The 23,777-nt window shown below is 34.4% G+C and overlaps 3 protein-coding genes and 2 long non-coding RNA genes across 6 annotated transcripts; 3 read left to right on the plus strand and 2 right to left on the minus strand.

Annotated features, from left to right (window-relative positions):
• Nucleotides 1-3,830: 3,830 nt before the first annotated feature.
• Nucleotides 3,831-4,998, plus strand: LOC121728836. Of its 2 annotated transcripts, none has more exons than XR_006035872.1 (2): nt 3,831-4,480; nt 4,793-4,998. It is a non-coding gene; the product is annotated as an uncharacterized LOC121728836 (long non-coding RNA). The 2 variants fall into 2 exon arrangements; XR_006035873.1 differs by having other exon boundaries at nt 3,831-4,316.
• A 3,517-nt stretch (nt 4,999-8,515) lies between these two features.
• LOC121728831 (coiled-coil domain-containing protein 22 homolog) lies at nt 8,516-12,471 on the plus strand. The gene is made up of 8 exons (XM_042117138.1): nt 8,516-8,584; nt 8,822-8,993; nt 9,108-9,366; nt 9,435-9,691; nt 9,888-10,109; nt 10,228-10,367; nt 10,545-10,710; nt 12,220-12,471. Exons 1-8 carry the CDS (start codon nt 8,535-8,537, stop codon nt 12,445-12,447), a joined length of 1,494 nt encoding a protein of 497 aa, XP_041973072.1. The 5' UTR covers nt 8,516-8,534; the 3' UTR covers nt 12,448-12,471.
• Nucleotides 12,472-12,568: 97 nt separating this feature from the next.
• On the minus strand, nt 12,569-14,138 carry LOC121728832. Its single transcript, XM_042117139.1, has 2 exons — nt 13,009-14,138; nt 12,569-12,903 (listed from the first exon to the last, which is right to left on the minus strand). The coding sequence occupies exons 1-2, from the start codon at nt 14,050-14,052 to the stop codon at nt 12,631-12,633; spliced, it is 1,317 nt and encodes a 438-aa protein (XP_041973073.1). The 5' UTR covers nt 14,053-14,138; the 3' UTR covers nt 12,569-12,630.
• Nucleotides 14,139-16,337: 2,199 nt separating this feature from the next.
• On the minus strand, nt 16,338-16,788 carry LOC121728838. The gene is made up of 3 exons (XR_006035874.1): nt 16,753-16,788; nt 16,480-16,638; nt 16,338-16,394 (listed from the first exon to the last, which is right to left on the minus strand). It is a non-coding gene; the product is annotated as an uncharacterized LOC121728838 (long non-coding RNA).
• Nucleotides 16,789-18,893: 2,105 nt separating this feature from the next.
• On the plus strand, nt 18,894-19,734 carry LOC121728834 (RNA polymerase II subunit A C-terminal domain phosphatase SSU72). The gene has a single exon (XM_042117141.1). The coding sequence runs from the start codon at nt 19,102-19,104 to the stop codon at nt 19,678-19,680; it is 579 nt and encodes a 192-aa protein (XP_041973075.1). The 5' UTR covers nt 18,894-19,101; the 3' UTR covers nt 19,681-19,734.
• The last annotated feature ends 4,043 nt before the right edge of the window (nt 19,735-23,777 follow it).

A 23,777-nucleotide genomic window follows, 5' to 3' on the forward strand; every position in this document is an offset into this window, starting at 1 on the left:
TAGACAAATTTACAAATTATGAAGAATGTGAAAGTTCATTAGAAGATATATTTAAAAGTAATAATGATAGTGAATATTTCAACTTCTTTATGAAAGATTTTAGCTGGGATGAATTTTATAGTTCCTTAATGTCAAGAAGAGATTCTACTCCTGGACTGGATAATTTTCCATATTTAATGATTAAAAACTTACACAAAAATGCACAAGCAGTTCTTCTTAATATCTACAATCACCTATGGTCCAAACAAGTTATTCCCGACGAGTGGAAAACTCAGTGTGTTTTGCCCATTCTGAAAAAAGATAAGCCAATCCATGATCATAATTCTTACCGTCCAATATCACTCACTTCATGCATTGGAAAAGTTTTTGAAAATATGATAAAAGTTAGGTTAGACTATTTTACAGAAACTAATTCAATATTACCAGATTTTCAGTTAGGTTTCCGTAAAGGAAAAAGTACAGTTGATGGCTTTGTTTCATTTATAAATGATATTAAGAATTCTATAATGGCTCATTCAAATGCAATTTGTGTATTTTTAGATGTGCAAGGTGCATATGATAATGTTAATTTGTCTGTACTTATTAAGGTTTTAAGTGAATTGGGGATTCCTGGTAGGTTTTTAAATTGGATATATAGATTCTTAAATCACCGTCTTGTCTATGTGAAATTTAATGATATACTACATGGTCCAAAATTTGCACATAAAGGCTTAATGCAAGGAGCGATATTGTCTCCAATCCTGTATAATTTATATACATCACAAATTTGTAAATATGTAAAAGTATTAGGTGTTAATGTTCTACAATATGCTGATGATATAGTTATCTATTGTATTAATCGTCTACTACGCTCGGCCAATTATAATATTAATTTAGCTCTTAAGCAACTGTTAAATTATTATAATAACAAACTAAAACTAAATATTAATTCTTCAAAAAGCTCAGTTATGACTTTTGGTAAAAGTCAATGTAATGTTCAAGTTAAATGTAATAATGAAATCATCTCACTAGTAAATGAACATAAATTTCTAGGTATAGTTTTAGATAACAAACTTAAATTTAATGTACATATAGATTATATATGTAATAAAGCTTACAAGCGACTCAATATATTGAGATGTTTAGCAGGAGTTTTTTGGGGTGCTGATCCAAAAATTCTCTCAATGTTGTATAAAAGTTTAGTTAGGAGCCACTTTGACTATAGTTGCTTAGCATATATTAATGCTAGCGCTAGTCTTCTAAAAAAGTTAGATATCATTCAAAATCAAGCACTGCGCATTATAACTGGTGCGATGAAATCCACCCCTATAAACTCAATGGAAGTTGAAACTTATATTCCTCCTTTATTCTTGAGACGACTCATGTTAGCTAAGAAATACTTTGTTAAGATGATTGCAATTAAGTCCTCACTTCCTGTAAGAAAACTTAAAGTATCTGAGGAAATAACTAGTTTATTAGATTCTTCTGTAATAACATCACAAATTATTTCTACAAGGATTTTGCCACAGATGCCGACTTTGTTACAGTTGGTTTTTTTTTTTTTTTTTTTTTTTTTTGGAAATTGGCACTGACACTGGGGTGTACTTTGCCATAAACAAAGGTAGGGAATAGGCGGTGGAAAAACAAAGTAAGTACGGAATTTAGGATTTTGGATCTAGTTAGAAAGTTTCATAATAAAATATATTAAATATTTATTAAATTGTGACGTAAATATTGAGATAAAAAAGAATAAACTAATTTATTACATGAATTTAATAATATTGGAACAGAAGTCGGAAAGGGTATAGATATAGAGGAGAGGTTATCATATAGACAGGAGTGATCATACAGAGGACAGGAAAGAATAATATGATTTAAATCACCCACTTCCAAACCGCAATCGCATGCATCATCGTTGCGAATCCGAATTCTTTTTAAGTGCGCCGGTGTGATGACATGTCCCAACCTCATTCTAATTATAGATGAAGTTGTACTTTTTGATAGCTTTATTTTGAAGAACCAAGGCTTAAACTGAATCTCAGGTTGTATATATTTATAATGAACACCTTTTCTTTGACTACTTACTGCCCAGTCCTTACTCCAATCCAGTTGGAGAAAGTTCTTGGCAAGAGACGGCAAGTCGTGACAATAATTCACATACGGAAACACATCTCCACAAGAAACCGCATCTTTGGCCAGTCTATCTGCCTCCTCATTTCCAAGAATGCCGCAATGACTTGGAATCCAAACAAATGTAACAGACAAATTACTGACAATACACCTGTGCAAAAGGTTTCTGATTTCTATGATTATGGGAAAACATTTTGATCTAAACGTAAATCTACTCAATGCTTGCAGGGCACTCAAAGAGTCAGTAAAAATTACAGTGTTTTTAAGCTTTGCTAGTAATATGTAGTCAACTGCTTTAAAAAGACCAAAGCATTCACCAGTAAATACTGAAGTTTGTGGAGGAAATTTAACTTTTTGAACTATATTGTATTGGAGATGGTAAATACCTACTCCAACACAATTATTATTATCTACTGATATTTTAGAGGCATCCGTGTAAATGTGATGCCAACCATGCCAATTATTCGTTGTTAAATAATTAAAAAAAGGCTTTGCATAATATTTATCAGATTTTTTAATTCCTATATCAAAACGGATATCAGGATTTAAAACAAGGGATTCAAAGGATGAGTTAAAAAGCGGGAAAACAGGTAATCTATGTGTAGGGGCATCAAGCGACAAATAACGAATATAGCTATTAACTAAGCAAGGGCGAGATTTGTGCAACCAAAATTGATTATTATTTACTAAATCTAACAGTTTTTTTAATTTCGGAATAAGGGGATGGTTTGAAAATTGCAAACAACGAATAAAAAACTTGTCAGCCAGATATTGCCGCCTTAGATAGAGCGGTGGTTCACCGCATTCTACCTGCAATGCATTTATTGGCGATGATGCCATGGCTCCACAAATTATCCTCATAGATTTTGCCTGTATCTTATCCAACTGTTTAAAACCAGCTACGTTACAAGGTTCTAAAAGGAATGTACCATAGTCTAAAACACTTCTTATTAAAGCGTTATACAGCAATTTTAGATTAAACGGGTGAGATCCCCACCACACTCCAGATAAACATCTAATTATGTTTAACGTACGTTCACACTTCGACGCAATATACTCATTATGGGCATTACCATTAAGTTTCGAATCTAAAATTACGCCTAAAAATTTGACCTCCTTGTCAACTGGAATTTGTAATCCATTATATTTTACCACCACTGGAGGAGGAAAGCGCATACGGGTAAAAAGTACAGCGGAACTCTTCTTAACTGAAAGATCTAATCCATTCTCATCTAACCATACCTTTAGACGTGCTAGGGCTCGCGACAGTCTAATGGAGGCCCTTTCAATAGATTGATCTATTACATAAATTGTTAAATCATCGGCGTATTGCAGAAGATACAATTCACCATCTATATCTGTTAACATATATGATTCCAAATCTGAAGTCACGCTAGACACTACATCCTCTATATCTGACGAATAAATATTATACAAAGGAGGACTTATCACTGAGCCTTGGGGCAGCCCTTTATCAACAACCCGCACCTCCGTCGACGTTGTATCTTGTAAAGGCAGAGCAATAAATCTTTCCAATAAAATGTTTATAATAAAATTACTTATAATTTCCGGAACACCTAATAAATCTAACTTTCGTTTGAGAATATCTATCCTTACATTATCATATGCTGCGTTTATGTCCAAAAAAGCTGCTAAAACTGATTTATTTTCTGAAAAAGCAATACGAACGTCAGTGATAAAAAGAGCTAAATTATCTATAGTACCTTTTCCTTTACGGAATCCATATTGACTTTTGGCAAGAAGTTTATATTTTTCAATATGCCACTCCAGACGGTTCTTTACGAGATGCTCTGCAATCTTTAATAACACTGATGATAAGACTATGGGGCGATAGGAAGAAGCTGAAGACGGAGGTTTTCCAGGTTTTAAAATGGGAATAACCTTTTGTGTTTTCCATGAATTTGGAATATTACCCGTTATTAACATTAAATTAACCAAATCCAAATAATAATTTAAAATTTCATCTGAAGCGTGTTTAAAAAAAGAGTATGGGATACCATCGATGCCCGGAGCCGAGTCTTTTAAATTTGTCACAACACCTTTTAACTCTTGAAGAGTAAAAAGCGAGTTAAGATCTTTAAGGCTAACTTCACCTAAAGGTGATGGACGGAGAAATGATACAGAAGGAGGTGCTAATCTATTTAAAAAATCGTTGGCTAAAGAGTCTGGCATAGGATGAAAAGGAGGTTTATATGCTGACCTGTACCTTTTAATATTATTCCAAACTATAGAGGCGTGTGTGTCCGGACAGATAGATTCACAAAACTTTTTCCAGCTTGCAGACTTCTTTTTCTTAAATATTTTTTTTGCATCGTTAACAGACTTACAATAAATATCGTAGTTTTCAAAGGTAGAATTATTATTATATTCTCTTTCAGCCTGTTTTCTTTTATGTATAGCGAATGAACAGTCATTATCCCACCAAGGAGGTGATGGAATGTAGCATTTAGGTGTTTTCTTAATAGGAAGAGTTTCATCAGCTGATTCAATCAAAGCAGATGCTAGAGCATCAGCGCAAACAGATTCATTACCTGGTGATATACTAGGAAGATTGGGTAGTTTATTTTTTAGTGTATGATAAAACTTTTCCCATTCTGCATTTTTTAAGTTATATTTTAATGATGATGAATTAGTAGGATGATTTTGCTTTTTATTTTTACAGGGGAGAGACAGAAGAATAGGGAAGTGATCACTACCGTGACTAGATGATAGAACTGACCAGTGTAAAAGAGAAGATAAATTTGAAGTACAAACAGACAAATCAGGGGCACTATAACCCTCATTAGGTGCAGTTTGCCGTGTTGGGAACCCTGTGTTGAGAATACATAACTTATGGAAATCTAATAAATCTAGTACTTCAAAACCCCACTGATTGTTATTACTACTACCCCACGACAAATGTTGGGCATTAAAATCCCCAAGTATTACAAAAGGATTTGGCAAAAGACTAATTATGTTCTTAATTTCTAAAAATATTGAATAGGATGGATGTGGAATATACAATGAGACAAAACAGATGTTATTTACAGATGCTGCTATTATAGAAATATTTGGATTATGTGATGGAAGAGAAATATGTACAAATGAATGACGATGATTGATGAGTAAGGCAGCACCGCCATACCCATCAGATCTGTCCTCTCTTAAACAAGCATAGCCAGGAATCTTAAAAAGAGATTCTGGCTTAAGCCATGTTTCTTGGAGAGCAAAGATAAGAGGGTGATATTTGTTTATTAAATAAATGACTTCATTTTTTTTGCTGACTGCACTGCGACAATTCCACTGGATTAGATAATCCATAGTGGGAGTTAATTTCAGGTGAGTTACTTACAGAGGCTACGTTGGACGGTGAAACTGATGACGGTAAAATATTTGACTGAGTAAGGTAATTAATTATAGCTGTAATTAATTCGGGCACAGAAATATTATTATTATCACCATTTGAAGGCAAAGCAGTGCCATTTGAACCCGATGGGGGACTGTAATCTTTAATTAAGTTAAAATGAGCAGTTTTATCATACCCACCTACTGACTTTGGTGGTGTTCTAGGTTGTCGGAAGACTGTTTTTTTATATGACTCTGTGGTTGTCCTCTTTGCAGAGTTTTTGGTGACCGATGAGAAATGTTTTTGAGAGTCTATAAATGAAGGGGATGGACTAGAAGAGGTTAAAACTGTTGAGTATAATTTAGAAATAGGAGGGTGGAGTTTTGATGCTTCGGCATAGGATAAGTTTTTGTGAGCCATGGACTCTTTAATTAACTTTTGTCGTTGGAACTCAGGGCAATTCTTACTTGTGGCTATATGGGAAGCTTGGCAAAGGCAACAGAAAATAGAATCTATATTTACAGAACATTTCTCACCAGAATGACTCTGACCACAACGGAAACATCTGGGGGTTGATCTGCACTGTGACTTAACATGCCCATACCTGCAGCAATTGTAACACTGTATGGTGGGATAGATGTACAAGTCAACAGGCAAGGAGTTATAACACATAAAAATTCTTTTTGGTAATACTTGGCCATCAAATGTAAAAACAACTGATTCTGTATTTACAAACTGTACAGTATTATTTACAATGTTTTTTTTCTTTAAGCGTCTTACTTTCAAAATGTCCCCACAACCATATGGTAAAGTAATATTGGCCAAAATGTCATCATCAGACCAATCGGCTGGAATACCTCTAACCAAGCCAACACGACTAACTTGAAAAGATGGAAGAAAAACTTTATAGTTGTTCTGTTTTAGATTCTCATTAGTAATAAAATTATTTGCATCAGAAAATACAGAGAAAGATAATGACAATCTATTCCTGCCAATTCTCTTAAGGCTACCGTTTTCTATATTCTTAATATTATGGTTTTTAAGGAAGCGACCAAATTCGACGGGATGTAAAGTGCAGTTTCCATTAGGAGATGATATTTCTTTTTGCACATGTACTACATAAGGTGTAGAGTCAGTGTCCGTGTACAACAAACGACTAACACGAGGATTCACCAAGCCCTGATGTTTTTCAATGACGCCAGCTGTATGTACTTCTTGGATATTATTCAGGTTTTCTTTATTTTCCGTGTCACTCAAGCACATACAGTTGATGTCAGGTTTTGTTTTGTCAGGATTTTTCCTAATCTTTTTATTGCATTTTCTGCATACTCGCCTAGATGAGGCAGGGCGTTTGCGGTTTGTAGATTTATTATTAACGGACGAATCTGTGTCCATACTTGAGTCATTTACATTTTCAGTAGTATGAATAGTAATAAATTGGCCAACAGGGGGGCCTTCCAGCCCCCCTGGGTCCTCATCCATATTTACAGAATATATACAAAAAACTTACCAAATAGTATGCACAAATAAAAATAAAAACTAAAAGAAACTAATAATAAGATAAAAAGAAAACTAACTAACGAAGATATTTACAATAAATAAAACAAAAATTAAAAATTTCCAGAAAACACGACCGCCCTTTTCGAAGATTCCCGCGCTTTTTAGTTGGTTTTAAATATGACAAATGACATTTATTCTAGTGGTCTATGGCCAATTTATGACAACTTTGAAGGTTCTCTAGAGAAAAAATATTTGGTAACAACTGGAGACATCTATGGTAAGACCGACTTTCTCAGTTTTATAGAAAAGAAAACAGACTTTTACAAAATCTATACAGATGGGTCGAAAACTATAGATGAGGTTAAATCGGCTTATTATGATGAATTTCTGGATGTTACCAAATGTTTTATAATCAGTAATATGTGTTCTATCTACACAGCCGAATGTTATGCTGTTTATATGGCATTACAATATATAAAAACTTTGTCATATGTAAATAATTTTCTTGTAATATCAGATAGTAAAAGTGTGTTAGTAGCTCTAGATAATAGTAATTTAAGTTTCAAAAGTAATTATTTAATTTTTAAGATCAAAAACATTCTACATGAATTAGTCAGTAATAACATTAATATTGAATTTCTATGGGTTCCCTCCCACAGAGGAATTGCTGGAAATGAGAGGGTGGATACAGCCTCTAGAGGACCACCAGATGAGGATCATAAGGACATCATAAAAGTGCCATTTACAGACCTCTTTTTGACTGTCAAAGATGAAATGTTTGAGCTATGGAAAAGAATCTGGAATATAGTAAAGGTTAATAAGGGTAAATGGTACAGTGACATAAAGAAAGATTTTTCAATCCCATGGTATTACACTGTACAGTTTGAATCAAGAAAATTCATATCAGTAATAACAAGGATGAGATTTGGACATTGCTTGGTCCCCTCCCACCTCCATAAATTAAGAATTTTAGATGATGCAAAATGCCCCAAATGCTTAGAAAATGATGCTGACCTCAAACCTATAATCTTTGATTGCAAAGCACTAGGTCTGGACAGAATTTTACTCTGCTCTGAAATAGATAAAATTTGTAGATGAAGATATAAGTGTACCCCGCCGCCCAGAAGATTTACTGTCTAATTACAATTTCTTCAAATGTTTATACCGTTATATATGCTCAACGATGGAAAAAGTTTAAAAATAATTGTAAATAGGTACCGTAGTGTTTTGTTTTTTTTTTTTGTAAATAGTGCTTAGTGTGAACATTGGTGAGAGCCTGTGGTGAGAACCAACATAGAAGAAAGACATTCCTTTTTTTTAATTTTAATCTGTTGTATTTTGTATTTTTATTGTATTTTTTTTGGAGCAAAGGACTCGTTTCCAGCTCCCAATAAATTAAAAAAAAAAAAAAAATCAATGGTTTGACATTGCAACAGCTTTGAAGTTTGATATTGTTTGGTTTGCCTTTTGACGATATTTTATTAATATTTATTTTATTATAAACAATAAATAAAATTTACATAGAAATTTTAGTATAAAAATTATAACATATTACTGTAAGGCTATACTAGTATACACTATGGAGGAAGTTGATTCAATAATTTTACATTTCTTGCGTCAATTAAATATGTAAGTATAAATCTAATATATAAAATTCTCGCGTCACAGTTTTCGTTGCCATACTCCTCCGAAACGGCTTGACCGATTCTCATGAAATTTTGTGAGCATATTGAGTAGGTCTGAGAATCGGCCAACATCTATTTTTCATACCTAAAATTATTTTGCCGGGACAGCTAGTTATTGTATAGTTATTTTGAAAAATATAGAAATTTTATTTTTTTATACTTACCCTTCATACTGTTTCAGTGAAATAAAAGACGACGTCACCAACATCTGCACGCTCACGGAAGAAACAATAATAGAATCTGCCTCAAAATGTATTTCAGCCATTGATCCTAATTTAAAGGTGCCCCTTAAACTGCCTCCAGGTGTTTCTCAAAGAATAGAAGTTGCATCTCATGTAGCAGCTATATGTAAGGTAAAATATATCAATTGAAACCTCAGACTGACAGAACTGTAAATAAAACTAGCACTAATTGTAAATATAATCCTAATGTATGGAAAAAGTTTGATACCTTAAAAAAATTTTTAGGATTTGGGATATAAAAATGATGTTGGTTATCAAACTTTCCTTTATCATAATGAAAACGATTTAAGACAAGTTTTTATGTTTCTTATTGAAAAACTACCAAGAGAAGACAAGAAAATATCAAAGGCAGTAACAAGAGAAGCAAAACCTTCGCTTTTTCGAGAAATTAGCAATAAAATAGGTGAAGACCTAAATTCAATATGGATACCACCATGCTGTAAATCAAACAATAAAAATTATAAAAAATTTTGTGTAAAAAATGGTAAGTTTTCTAATCATCAGTTCCTGACGATTATTTGAGTTGAAATAAAGCATTGTCATAATTTTTAGATCATGCAGATAAATCTTCTGAAATCATTAATATTTTGGCCAGAATAAATGAACTTAAGAATGTTAAAAAAATAAAAGATGAGACAGTTAATGTTGACAATGAAGATTGGAAAGTAGAGGAAAGAAAAGTTCAAGAAGAAGAGACAAATGAACCAAAACAAACTCTTAAAGAGCTAAAGGAAAACACAATATTTTTGAGACAAAAATTGGATTTACTAGAAAGTGAAAAAAATGTTATGGACATGGAATATTCACAGGTATTTTTTGTTTATATAGGTAACAAGAGTTTATATTTTATTAAGTAAAGTTATAGAATGTAATAAAATCCTATGATTATTTTATTTTTTATGTTATATTTTTATAGTGTTTGTAACACTTTCCTAGAAATAAAACTCGTTTGTCTTCTTTTTTGACTAAATAAAAAAGTTATTAATTAGCATGTGGAATTTTCAGGCTCTCAAAATGTGTGAAAGATCAGAAGCTGATTTGCAAAACATACAAAATACTTTAATGAGTATAGGTGTAACAGACACAGATTCGGTGTCAGAAAATCTGATGGAAGAAGCAAATGAACACATTGCTGTTCTACATAGACAAAGTGAAGAAATAACTTCTAAGAACATGTCACTTAAATTGGAAATTGAAAAAATTGAAAATGCCAAATCATTGAATGATGTAAGTATCGAAGCTGTTTCTTTAGCTTACTTATTTTTTCCACCAACTTTAATACCGTAATAATACATTAGACTTACTTCATTAAAATATTTACTGTCTTATAATATTTTTAATGCAGTCTGATAGAAACAAATGCAAGAAAATACTGATATCAGTAAAAGAAACTGCTAAAAGTATGAAAGAAGAATGTGAGAAGAAAGAAGAATTAAGAAACCAACTAAAACAAAGATATGAAAAACTAAAATCCGGAAATAAAAGGTTTGTTTAAAGTTGTTTGCTATTTGTTGTGTTTTTTTAATTGCACTGTTTTAAAGCAATGCTAAGTCATTGCAATTAGTTTTGGAACCAGCGTACACAGGTTAGTATAAATTATGTTAAAGATGAAACATTGATGTTATAGAGTCAGCTTATTTGCCATTCTTGCATATTTTGTAGGAATATCTATACCAAACGAATTATAGAGATAATTGGTAATGTTGACAAGCAAAATGCAGAAATAAAAAAAATTTTGGAAGACACAAGACAACTTCAAAAGGAGATTAACACATTAGAAGGCCAGTTAGAGAGGTGTTTTGCTGTTGCTGACGAAACCTTATTCAAAGTAAGTTAATTACAAACATAATTAATAATAATAATAAACAAAATAATAATAACTCCTGGCAGTCGGGTAGAAAATACACAGGAGTTTATATTTTTACTATACTGTACTCGGCAAAACATGGCAGTAGGTCCCTGTCAAAAAACTTGTCATTTTCTATTTAAATCGCAATTGACAACATCTGACACTTCATCTATACTAATATTATAAATGCGAAAGTATCTCTGTCTGTCTGTCTGTCTGTCTCGCTTTCACGCCAAAACTACTGAACCGATTGTAATGAAATTTTGTACACAGATAGTCTAAAGCCTGAGAAAGGACATAGGCTACTTTTTAACTGGAAAAAGGGGTTGTAAGGGTGTGAAAATGCGTAAATTTGGTCAAATTAAGTTAGTTCCAAAAACTCAAAACAGATGGCGCCAAGAGTCCCCTAGATCGCGCTATTGCTTGCTCATGCGTATTTCTATAAGAGGTGGTACCATGTTGAGTTATTCTTTTCGATTCTTTCGATTGTTATACACGTTACTAACTATTAACTCACCTACTAACTTAGATATCAAATTCAAAAACAACAGCGCCAAAACTACTGAACCCATTGTAATGAAATGTTGTACACAGATAGTCTAAAGCCTGAGAAAGGACATAGGCTACTTCTTACTGGAAAAAGGGTTGTAAGGGGGTGTTTATGCGTAAATTTGTTCAAATTAAGTTAGTTCCAAAAACTAGAACAGATGGCGCCAAGAGTCGCCTAGATCGCGCTATCGCTTGCTCATATGTATTTCTATAAGAGGAGGTGGAAACATGTCGAGTTAATATTTAGATTCTTTCGATTGTTATAGTATGTTATTAAATAACTCACGTACCAACATAGATATCAGAAACAACAGTCAACCGATAATAAATACTAAATAGTTTATGGGTATTGGGCAAAGCTCAAGTTGTATAATGCAGCGAAGTTGTGTAACGCTAAATAAGCTTGGTATAAAAAAGTTTAATTAAAAAAAAAATATTATGTGCACACTACACGGCTGTTTTGGGTATTTTGATTTAAGGGGTACCAGGGTTTCGAAAAAGCTTTTGACACCAATTTTATTGACACCGCGCGCTATAAACTGAAGTCCACGCGGACGAAGTCGCGGGCAACAGCTAGTTGTTTATATAGAAAATGAGAAGTTTTTGACAGGGAGTCAATGACTGCAACCGCCATGTTTCGCCGAGTACAGTATACACTAACCCCTATAATACACACAGTATAGCATTGTTGATTATTAAGTTTTTACATGCTAGCATTGGCTTGGTATTGGCAATTATTTTGATTGCAAAAGTGATAGTGAATAGATAAATTCTTGTCAAAAAAGTCATTAACTGGGCACAAGAGAATTATGACCCGGAAACCTTTAAAAAGAGATTCACTCTTAAAATCCAAGAGTGTAATATTTGCAATTTGCAACTGTTGTGACTGTCAGTAAAATCTAAATTTTTATCATAATTCACATTATTTTTATATTCCAGGATGCAAAGAAAGATGATCAAGCCAAGAAAGCTTACAAGTTGTTGGCCCTTCTGCATTCTGAATGCAACACAATTGTTTCCCTAGTCAATGAAACTGGGACATTGTCTAGAGACATAGTAGATTTAGAGGACAATATCAAAACAGAAAAGTCCAAGAGAACCGAAGATGTGTTACAAAAAATTAAAATAGACTTGGCTCAGTTACAAAATGAGATGTCAAATCAATAATTTTTAAAATGAATATTCTTAAAAATAAGCAATTTATATTATTATTTAAGCATTTATGGTCAGTAAATAAGTCTTTCTATAAAATAAATATGTAAAATTATGAAAGAAATAAAAATGTATGTATGCAAATTACTTCAATTATTTACTACACATATATATTTCTAATTGTGTTCACTAAATGCTTTAAGATCTCTTTTTAGGTAATATTTCAGGTGGAATATAATTTTCATCATTCTTTTCCTTTGTGGTTTTGGAAGTTGTTATCTGGCTCTTTTCTTCTTTTTCCTCAATCTGTAAGTCAATTTTTTCTTCATTTTCAAAGAACCATAACTTTTGCTCTTCTACCACTATTGTTTTCTGTTTTTCTTCAATATCCTTAACTCTTTTAGCTCTATCTAAACGTTTTGCTTGTTCTTCTAATCTTTCTTCTCTGATTTTGACCCATGTTCCAAATAGCTGTAATGAGATATAATTTTTTAAAGGTAAACTGAAATATAATTATTTAAATATAGGTACCTACTTACATATAATCAAGTCATTATTTAAAAAAAATAAACCTACCTCTTTTTGTGAGGAAATATCTTTATTTTGTAATCTGTTGATAGCATTTTCAATTTCTTTTTTCATTGAATCTTCTAGTTTGACTTCAGCTACAGAAGCTGAATTGAGCAGTTCAACACTTGTTTGTATTAAGTTTTTATCATCATCATTTAAAGTTTGTAACTGTGTATTGACAAGCTCTAATACTTCTTGATATAACTTGAATGTAGATATTTTACACAATTCTTCCACAGTTGATGAAAATTTATCAAACTTTTTATAAAAAAGCCAACCAATTATTTGTAAATTATTATTAACATTGTCTGTGTCTTTTCTGGACATCCAAGCTAATGTCTTACCACTTAACAGGTGTAAATCTTTGAGATCAAAATGATCATCAAAGAATGGATTCCTCAAAAATTTTATTCTTATCTTTTTTTCTTCCACTTTCTTGTTAGTATCTTCAACAGGAGGACTATCCTGCTTTGGTTGTAGTAAATACTTGTAGCATGCATATTTGCATAGGCTGTTAGTTATAGCATGAGAATAATCTTCTTGTAACATAACTGTTGATGCCACTTGAGCAGCAAGCTCATATTGTTCGGTGCTTAATAATTTATCTAACAACATATTAGCTGTATAAAAATCTAAAAATACTCCAAAATTCAATGGATCACATAACATGTTTACCAAGTCTGATAAATTTCCATATTCAAGGTAATTTCTTATAGTAGCATGGTGTGTTGATTCCAATGTATTCTGCGTTTCAGCAGTGAGTCTCAGTTTATGCAGGAGATCTCTTAGTTCGTCCAAGTACGTAGGGTCTTTAACGGCATTGGCGAATATATCCACGTCAATAGCGCTTAGAACGCCTTTAGATGCGTAGCTTTGTTCTAATATATTATAAAAATCATTAAGATTTACTTTAGATATGAATGAAGAAGAAGTTTGTGTATTCCAAGCTTCTGCACACTTATATTCATTGGTTAGAAATGTTTGCGCTGGTAAACATGCGGTAATAGAAAATTTACGAAAGATATGATATGACCGTATGTTACGAAGCATGTTAACAGAGCTTTATGTAGAATGTTTAAACAGTAATGTAAAAAACCTGATTATCGCTGAAATTAATTACCTATTTATAAAATTATAAATTAGAATACTATAATTTTTCTTCTTCTTCCTGCTAATTTGACATTTGATAATTTTTGACATTGACAATGGTTTTTTTAAGATATCATTTTTTGTGTCTGCAATTTTGGCATTGGCAGGTATTAGTTATTACCATAAAGTTAACACACCTAGCGGAATAGAGAAACAAAGGCCTGAGCAAGCGAGATTTTATTTTATTTTACTAGCTGTTGCCCGCGACTTCGTCCGCGTGGACTTCAGTTTATAGCGCGCGATGTCAACAAAATTGGTGTCAAAAGCTTTTATAAAAAAACCCTGGTACCCCTTAAATCAAAACACCCAATAACAGCTGTGCAGTGTGCACTGTATAACTTGTTTCATTTTTTTAAATTAAACTTTATTTATGCCAAATTTTAAAGTATATTTATTATATAAGTATATTTATTATATTATATAAATAAGTATATTACCATTACACAACTTTACCCATAAACTATTTATCATTGATAGGTAACGTCACTGCTCACTACATAGATAAAATACTGAGTTATTTATTAACGTAGAATAGAAATAACAATCGAAAAAAATCGAAACCTAAATGTAAGGTGATACCACCTCTTATAGAAAGACTTTTGAGCAAGCGTCAGTCCGATGTAGGAGACGGCATGGCGCCATCTATTATGGATTTTTGGAACTAACTTAATTTGAACAAATTTACGCATTTTCACCCCCTTACAACCCTTTTTTCCAGTTAAAAAGTAGCCTATGTCCTTTCTCAGGCTTTAGACTATCTGTGTACAAAATTTCATTACAATCGGTTCGGTAGTTTTGGCGTGAAAGCGGGACAGACAGACAGACAGAGATACTTTCGCATTTATAATATTAGTATAGATAGATTTTATCATATTTGGGTGGCTTACAGCTAACTATATTAAATTTACTATGAAGTGTAGAAAACGATAAGATGTCACTATCAGTAACACTGCGTGGTAAAAAGAGACGTGTGAATGAGGAGCAAAACTGCCTTTTTATCCCGACAGGCGTCGCATCGTCGACTGACCGTAAATTGACATTATTTATCCATTTTCGTAAAAATGTCTCAATGTTGTCCTTTGAGTTTTAAAAACTGGACAGTTCATATAATATTTCCCAAAGACCCAAAGTGAAGAAAAAGTGGGGAAATGCCTTGTGAATAAAGAATTTCAATGAAAGAATATGGCACGCTTAAGTTCACTTCATTTCACTGATGTGATGAGATGATTATTTTGAAAGAAGTAAATACACAGGCAAGTTGTAAAATTATGATGTCTAGCCTAAGCCAAACTTATTATTTCCTAGGCATGCCTCTTACAAACAAACCAATAACAAATATTTTCAGATGCTGAGCCATAAGAAACATTTTTAAGAAATACATACAGAGCTTCTGTGGTCTTACTGTTTATTAGCATAATTATGCAAGATCTATATCATATATGTGATTGACAAATAATGGGAATAGGCTACGGTATCTTATCACCCTATGTTACTAACGTAACTAGATTGGAAGTTTACGGTAGCAACGCGTTGCCACTTCGAAGATGCCTGCAGGCATATCTCACATACATAATGACAACGAATATATGACTTGACATTGTCTTTTGAACAAAAAAGTGGTTACGCATTTCTGAGAATCTTTTGTAAGACATTGCTACTCTAGTATTTTAGAAACTCATTGACCAAGAGTCGAAGCAAATTCAAGACATGTTTGCTAATAGAAAAGTTACTTTAAGGATTCCGCAGCTTGTTGCACCGCAGTTGCAGCAAGTACTAAAATGTGTTCATACTGAGAAGATTATAGGATTTAACCCTCGATTAACCAATAGCAAGTAAAATATTTCTTATGTTTCATGTGTTGTAACTTTAGAGAATGTATTATGAAAAATAAATAAAAGCTGATATCAATGATTGTTTGGTTTTATTTAAATAATTTTTATACAATTATTTTTCAAAAACTGCTGGTTCAAGATAGTGGATGTAAGCCATGAATGACCATGACACAGACATATTGTTTGTACTTAGCAAATGCACCATTTCCTGCAGCACATTCACAATAGCATTCCTCTACAGTCTACACGTCTACACCTCCTTCTTGATGAGAGACTTTAATGTCTACTAAATACATCACTTTTGCAAGCTTTGCATATTCTTCTTACGAAATGTATAGTGTCCCATGAGTAACAGGCGGTCAGAAGATGTCTAGATTTGTATAAAAGTTAGCCGTTGGTTCCGTGTTCAATCTGTAAAAAGATGGAATAATATCTAGATTTTTCACGTTTATCTGTGATAGTAAACAAATGTTAATAATGTAATATATACACATACCTTTACAGATATTCTATTATTTCCTGCTTGCTGATGCTTGGAACAAGTTAATCGGCGTTCATGTCTCTGAATGTATTAGGGTGTGGATAGATAAGAGAATTGTCCTTTTGATCGCCCAAACCATCGTCAAAGTTTTGGTTCCGATCATACGCCTCCAATCTTGAAATAAAAACTCCTTATGAGGATAACATATTTAAACAAATTGTGAAATAAGAAATATAACCTAAAAATATTACTATGTTTACCTTTCGGTCAGATCGGCTTTTTGCTCACCACTGACGCATTTCTCTTACGAAGCTCACTTTTCAGCTCGCTCGCAGTAAACAAAGAATATATTTTAAAATCGTTAACACAAAGAAAACATAGAAAATCGCAACCACTCATTTGACACTTGTAAGCACAAAGGCCAGTCACTGGTGGCGCCATCTGCTTCGAGCTTTTAGTTTGGCTCCTCATTGTGATACATGACAGCAGCACTCTTTTTTTGATGTCCAGTTGGCACGTGCCGCACGTTGACAATTTATTCTCTTAAGAATTCATGTTCAATCATGCTTGTGTAAGTGTATATGTACACATATTTTTCACACAGATGAAAACCAATTTTGGTTTCGTTTGACAGCTCGAGATTGTTGCTCTATTGCGCTAGGTATATTAACTTTATGGTTATTACACGCGTCAGTATTAATGTCGCAGCCGACTGGTTTAAATAGCCGTTAATCAAACAGCTAGCCCTTTGACTGAACAACGCTATTCAATCACACGTTTAGCTTTTATATTGAATATTTTAGTCGCTCAAAACGTTCAACACTACAGCTGATTCAAAAGCCGCCGTCTAATTGAAGTAGTTCAGCGCGCACCGCTGCGGCGCTAGGTGCGTTTTATTTACAATATGGCGTCAACTAGCAGGTGTTTGTTGGTGTTTGTGGTTGTTTTTCGGAAAGAAAGTAGTTAATAAAAGTTACAAGTGTTATTAAAGAGACAAAAATTGTAGAGGCACATACGAGTGAATCAAAATTTCAACAAATATTCGAGGAGAAATTACGGGCTTATGAAATGGATGGACGCAGCCCACCGGAAAGGGGGGTTCGGGGGGCTGTGCCACAATTCAGAAACAAGAATGGACAAACACAATCTAGAAAGTTCAAAAGTTGGTTAGGTTAGGTTAGAACTTAGACCACAACACAGAGGGATCCGAGCGAGCGTGCTGCGGCAGCAGCCGGCGACCGCCATCAAATAAGGGTCGCTCGGACGCTCGGGAGGCGCAGCCCCCCGCCAAAACAAAAACAAACCAGTTGGCTAAGCGTCGTCTAGTTGTAGTGTTGAACGTTGTAGTCAACAAGTCGGCTAAACGACGTATAGCCGTGTGATTGAATGGCGTTGTTCAGTCAAAGGGCTAGCTGTTTTATTGAATGGCTATTTAAACCAGTCGGCTGCGACATTAACATGATTCTAGTTTCTAGTATCACGCGAATCACAAGTATTATGAGGCATTTTCCTATTTTTTTAATTTGATTGTCAAACAGTTTCCATTTTAGTAACTAGATGGCGTATGGGTAGCAGGAATGAGGAAGGTCGTCTCCATTGAGGTACTATAGACTGGAGAGAGCCTTATATCGGTGTATAAGCGTCAAAAGCGTGTAATGTTATGTCCTACTTACTAGGACATAACAAAGGAATCAGTTTGCATAATTCATGTAATAAAGGTTTTTAGTGAACATTTAATGCTAGATATTGTTGAGTTTTGTAGTTCCGCTAAATAATAAACCATAAGAATGGTCAAAGAATGCCTCAAACACGTGAATTACACATTAAATACGTAAGTTTTGAACAACGTTTTTTGAGCTTTTCAATCGGTATTTTTGTAAGCTAAAAAGATAATTTGTAAGTTCATTAATCCCTTATTCGTGCTATATAAGGCATTAGTGCTAAAAATGTCACATCAATTAATAATTTGGCTATAAAAATTGCATAGCTATTTACGTGTGTTTACGGATTCTCATCACTTGAACTATAGTTAATCGATATCATGAACTAATTGACTTTCTTTCCTGTATTATGATGTCCTTCGAAACAATCGACAAATAGAATAAACGCACACTACTTGTATGAAAATAAGCACAAAATGGCCACGCGATGACGGGCTAAGACTACATCTATATACTATAAAACTTTATCTATGGTCGTCTCGTACAAGATTTTTTTTATAGTAGATGTGGTCATGACTTCATGAGTCATCGGGCTCTACTGGCCATGGTTAAATAGCCGAAGTGTCATAATAAGAAGATTTTTTTTAAAAAGACAGCCATGTGATAGCTGACACTTGACAGCAGTCGCTAATGTCAGTTGTTTTTTTGATAATTTTGATTTCACAATTCACGCACAGTAACATAGTTTCACGTTTTAACACTTGATAAAACTTAAAAGTCGATGGTTATTAAAAGAAAACATTAAAAACATTGTTATTAAGCTTTACTTATTTGGAAACAACACGAGGGTCTTAAAATGATAATATGTGTGGTAACTGAATTTGGCGTCTTATCCTACAGATGATTTTGCACGTTAACAAATTATTTAAGTTTTTGAAGATTGTTAGCGATCTCCAGACCACCATTTGTTTGTAAAATGGATAGCTTATACGTGGCCGTCGTATGCTCATCTAACATGAATAGGAGTATGGAAGCGCACGCGTTTTTAGCGAAGAAGGGATTCAAAGTTAAATCTTTCGGCACCGGAGAGAAAGTGAAGTTACCTGGCGCTTCGGCTGACCGACCCAATTGCTACGAGTTTGGAGTTCCATACGATGATATTTACAATGATTTGCTGGAGAAAGATAAATCGTATTACACTCAAAATGGGCTTTTGCATATGCTCGATAGAAATCGCCGCATAAAACAGTGTCCGGAAAAATTCCAAGTGAGCTTGGAGAGATTTGACGTCATTATAACTTGCGAGGAGAGAGTTTACGATCAAGTTATAGAATGGTTTGGATCAAAACGGTCAATTCATAATCAACCAGTTCATGTTGTTAACATTGATATACAAGACAACCACGAAGAAGCTACAATAGGAGCATTTCTGATAAGTGATATGGTGACGAAAATGGCTCAAAGTGAAGATCTTGACAATGACATTGATGAACTATTGCATGATTTTGAAGAAAAATGCCATAGGCCAATTTTAAACTGTATAATGTTCTACTGACACAGCATTATAAATAAAATAACATTTTCTGTAAAAAATACAGCCGGTTTATGTAATTCGACTTATATTTTAAATTGAATTTAACTCTAGTGAACAAATAGTTTAAAAAAAAACCTCCATTTATTACACAAAAAGATGTGTATAACTTTAGTTACATCTGATGCAATAAAAACTGAAGTGCATAAACTAGCTATTATAAGTTTTAATTACTGTAATATTTAAGTAGAACATAGCAGTTTACTGTTACTTCTATTTTAAATATTTTAGTGATTTACTTCAAGCTGAACATAATTATTATAATATAGGTACTTCAAGATGAATTTTGACAATATTATATTTGCGCTTCTGTGAAATTTAAGCATTAAGCATAATAAACACTGTTGACATGTTGATTTCTCTAAAATGAAATTTTTGTACATACAGACATACATTCATACTTTTATATTTTAAATATATAGTGACATGTCAATAATTATTTAGTTTCATTGAAGTGATCCCAAACTTTATATGTATTTTTTATAGAGTAAGAGCCAGCGACAGCCAGACCTTCTTCATTTTATGAAAGCCAAAAGTTTTCCTAATTTATGACCCCTTTAAGGAGTGAGCACACTGAGACGGGCCGTGCCGGGGCTCAACGTGCCAGGGCTCATCGCAAAAATCCGCCTCCATACAATTTGTATGGAAGCGGAAATCCGCTGTGCCCCGACACAGTGTGCGATACGCGCATCCGCTTCCATACAAATTGTATGGGGGCGGATTTTTGCGATGAGCCCCGGCACGGCCCGTCTCTGTGTGCTCACTCCTATAGAGGTAAGAACAACCAGCAACTATGGAGTTTCGATCGTGGTTGCTTTTTGGGAGAGATCCACTTTTGAAGGTCACCTAACCTTAAGTATAAAGCTCGATTTTTAGGGTACCCAAAGGGTAAAAACTACTATTACTAAGACTTCGTTGTCTGTCCGTCTGTCTGTCTCCACGCTGTATCTCAAGAACCGCTATAGCTAGACCTCTGAAATTTTCACAGATTGTGTATATCTGTTGCCGCTATAACAACAAACACAAAAAACAAAATAAAATTAATATTTAAGGGGGGCTCCCATACAACAAACGTGATTTTCTCGGCCTTTTTCGCTCTATATCAATAATCGCAAGAGGTAGGCACTTTTTTCACAAATTCTTTTTTTATATGTGTAAGTACTTTAATATTTAAATTAAAATAAAATAAAAATTTAAGGGGGGCTCCCATACAAAAAAACACAATTTTCAGCCCATTTTTGCTCTGTATCGGTACGGAACCCTTCGTGCGCGAGTCCGACTCGCACTTGGCCGATTTTTATTAACCTTTTATCTTCTGGATAACAGTAGGAATCTTATAATCCACTGCCGGACATAACATTTGAGAGTTGTTTCACACTGCCAGACACCCAGACGTATTCGAGTTTGATTCGAATACTTTAGTTAAGGCGTTAGGTACTTAGACCTTCAGAACTGGATTATGGATACCACCCAAAGTAACCGCGGTCCGCGACTGAAATTTCTGGATAGTAGCTGGTTGATCTTATAAATCTTACCTACGTATACGTGTACGTACTTAAAGCTGCGCGTGCACTGGATCGGAATCGGAGCGTACGGATTTGTTGCTTTGTATTAGGGTTGCTGAGGATTCCTCTTCCGCTTCCTCATAATGAGGAAGTTCCGCAATATTTTGGGTTCCTCAACCGTTACCGCATCCTCATAAATAAAAATAAAAAAATCCTCTTCCGCTATCGCTTCCTCAAAATTTAAGAGGAATTTATGAGGAATTTCACTGCGCATGCTCGTCGCGTATCTAATCATGGCAACGCACACGCTAGAGCGCGAGAATTGTATCATTCACTCATTACGATTATCAACGGTACGGAACCTTTCGTACACGAGTCCGACTCGCACTTGGCCGATTATTTTTGCGTGCGTGTGTTGTGTATGTTACTGAGCTCCTCCTTAACTGCTGGACCGATTTTGATGATTCTTTATTGTGTGTGTTTTGAGAATGGTTTAGATTCATAGTTTGGTCCACTGGAAAATGCCCTTTTAATTATTTTTTTGTGTAATGTATGTACCTAGTTATGTACAGACTGGACAAAGGCTTTTGGTTTGGATCCACTAGTATTTATAATTTCCTATTATCCCATTCCTCATCCGCTTCCTCTTCCTCAAAAAATATCCTCTTCCTCATCCGCATCCTCTAAATTTGGGCGTGACAATTCCTCTTCCTCCTCCTCTTCCTCATAATCACTTCCTCAACAACCCTACTTTGTATTGATTTACTATGGTACTGCGTGCACTGGATCGGCATTTCTGCGCCTGAGACCGGAATTTATGCCGATGACGTCATCCGCAGCCGCAGCATCTATGGGTCAATTTATACAGTGTGTAACAAAAATAAGTGATAATACTTTAGGGTGTGTACGTGTTCCTTGTAGAGAGTTCACTGTGAAAGTAGCAGCGCTGAAAGACGAAATTTTTTTTCACTTTTGTATGGGCAAAGGCCCGAGCGCCACGAGTTTCCCCATACAAAAGTGAAAAAATATACAGGGTGTAACAAAAATAAGTGATAATACTTTAGGGTGTGTATGTATTCCTTGTAGAGAGTTTTTTTTTTTTTTATTATAAAATTGGGGCCGTCTATAGACTGTTCGTCCATATCCTTTTTTTGTTATTTTATTATTTAGATTTTTCGCACCAAGGATAATTGAAATAATATTATGAATTTTAATTAATTGTGGTCCATCACGCCATGGACACTTTTTTTTTTTCTTTTTTTTTTTATGTGTATATATATATTTAATAGAATAGAGTATAATATGTTATACATATAATAAATAAATATATACATTTATTGTTTTATAAATTGCATAATAATAATATTAATGTTTTGAACGGTGAGGTCCCAGTCGGTGTGGCGGCCAGTAGATCCGACATTTTCCGATTTCCTTAGATTTTATGCTGCTCCACCCTTTGCCTTTAGATGTTGTGACATTGGCTTGGTGGAGAGGGGTCACTCAAGCTGGGTGGAGTTTCTAGGTTGTTAAAAAGATATCGTTCTGTGTCGAATCTACCCGCCATGTGGCTTAGGACTTTATCTTTCCTGTCTTTTATAGCCATTTTTATATTATAATCTTTTATGTGTTCGGTTGACACCTCCGTGGCTCTTTTTATGAAGCTTGCCACGGCGTCTCCATCAGTGTCAGTGTAATAGACACAGGTGTTAGTGTGCCGGGATATAGCTACAACTGCATGAGGAACGCTGTCATGGATTGCCAGCTTTCGGGACTTGGTCTGTATGATGATCACCGAAGGACTCGTTAATCCCTGAGCTTCATGGATTGTGAGGACGCGAGAGTCCGTTCCCGATCCATAGCCTGTATTAGTGAGGGCTGCTTTCTCCTCTTGTGTGTGGACAAGATACAGGGTATTTAGATCGGTTTTAGGTATTCTCGCTCCTGTATACTTCATTAGCTTTAGGGACCGCACAATTTCCTTCGATGAATAGATGTTATTATAGACCATGTTTAAGGCGTATGCCACATCCATAGGGCTCCTGTGTGTGCAAGACAACTACTGGGTGATGCTGGTTACCAGGTTTGGACGAGTGTAATTAAGTTTAAAGAGGTTTTCACGCTCTATAAACGGAAGTTGGTTAATACTCGTATCTCCAATGAGGATGACATCGTTGGCGCCTGTTAACTGATTCGCCATGACGATTGAGCCGAAATGGTTCATGAGGGCCTCGTCAACTATCACCCTTTTGTAGGTTCCTTTTGTCCCATTTACCAGCAAAGAGGCCATGGTACGAACTTTATCTTTAACTTTGTTGCCAGTTCGTAGCGATAGCCTTTGCTTTAGATCCTCGTCTGCTTCGATTGTAGTTGTTATTATAACGTCTGTTTCCTCATTGAAGTTATTAATGATCCAAGTTGTCTTCCCACATCCAGGAACCCCATTGACCCACGAGTAGTTGATAAGTTTCGCGAATATGTCCCAGTCCATGCTAGATTCGGGGTCCCCAGATAGGACTTCTGCCATTTCTAGTATCCTGTCTTCCAGCATTATTCTGG

The sequence above is a fragment of the Aricia agestis genome, chromosome 7 (genome assembly GCF_905147365.1).
Source record: "Aricia agestis chromosome 7, ilAriAges1.1, whole genome shotgun sequence".
In the NCBI taxonomy this organism is placed as follows: Eukaryota; Metazoa; Arthropoda; class Insecta; order Lepidoptera; family Lycaenidae; genus Aricia; species Aricia agestis.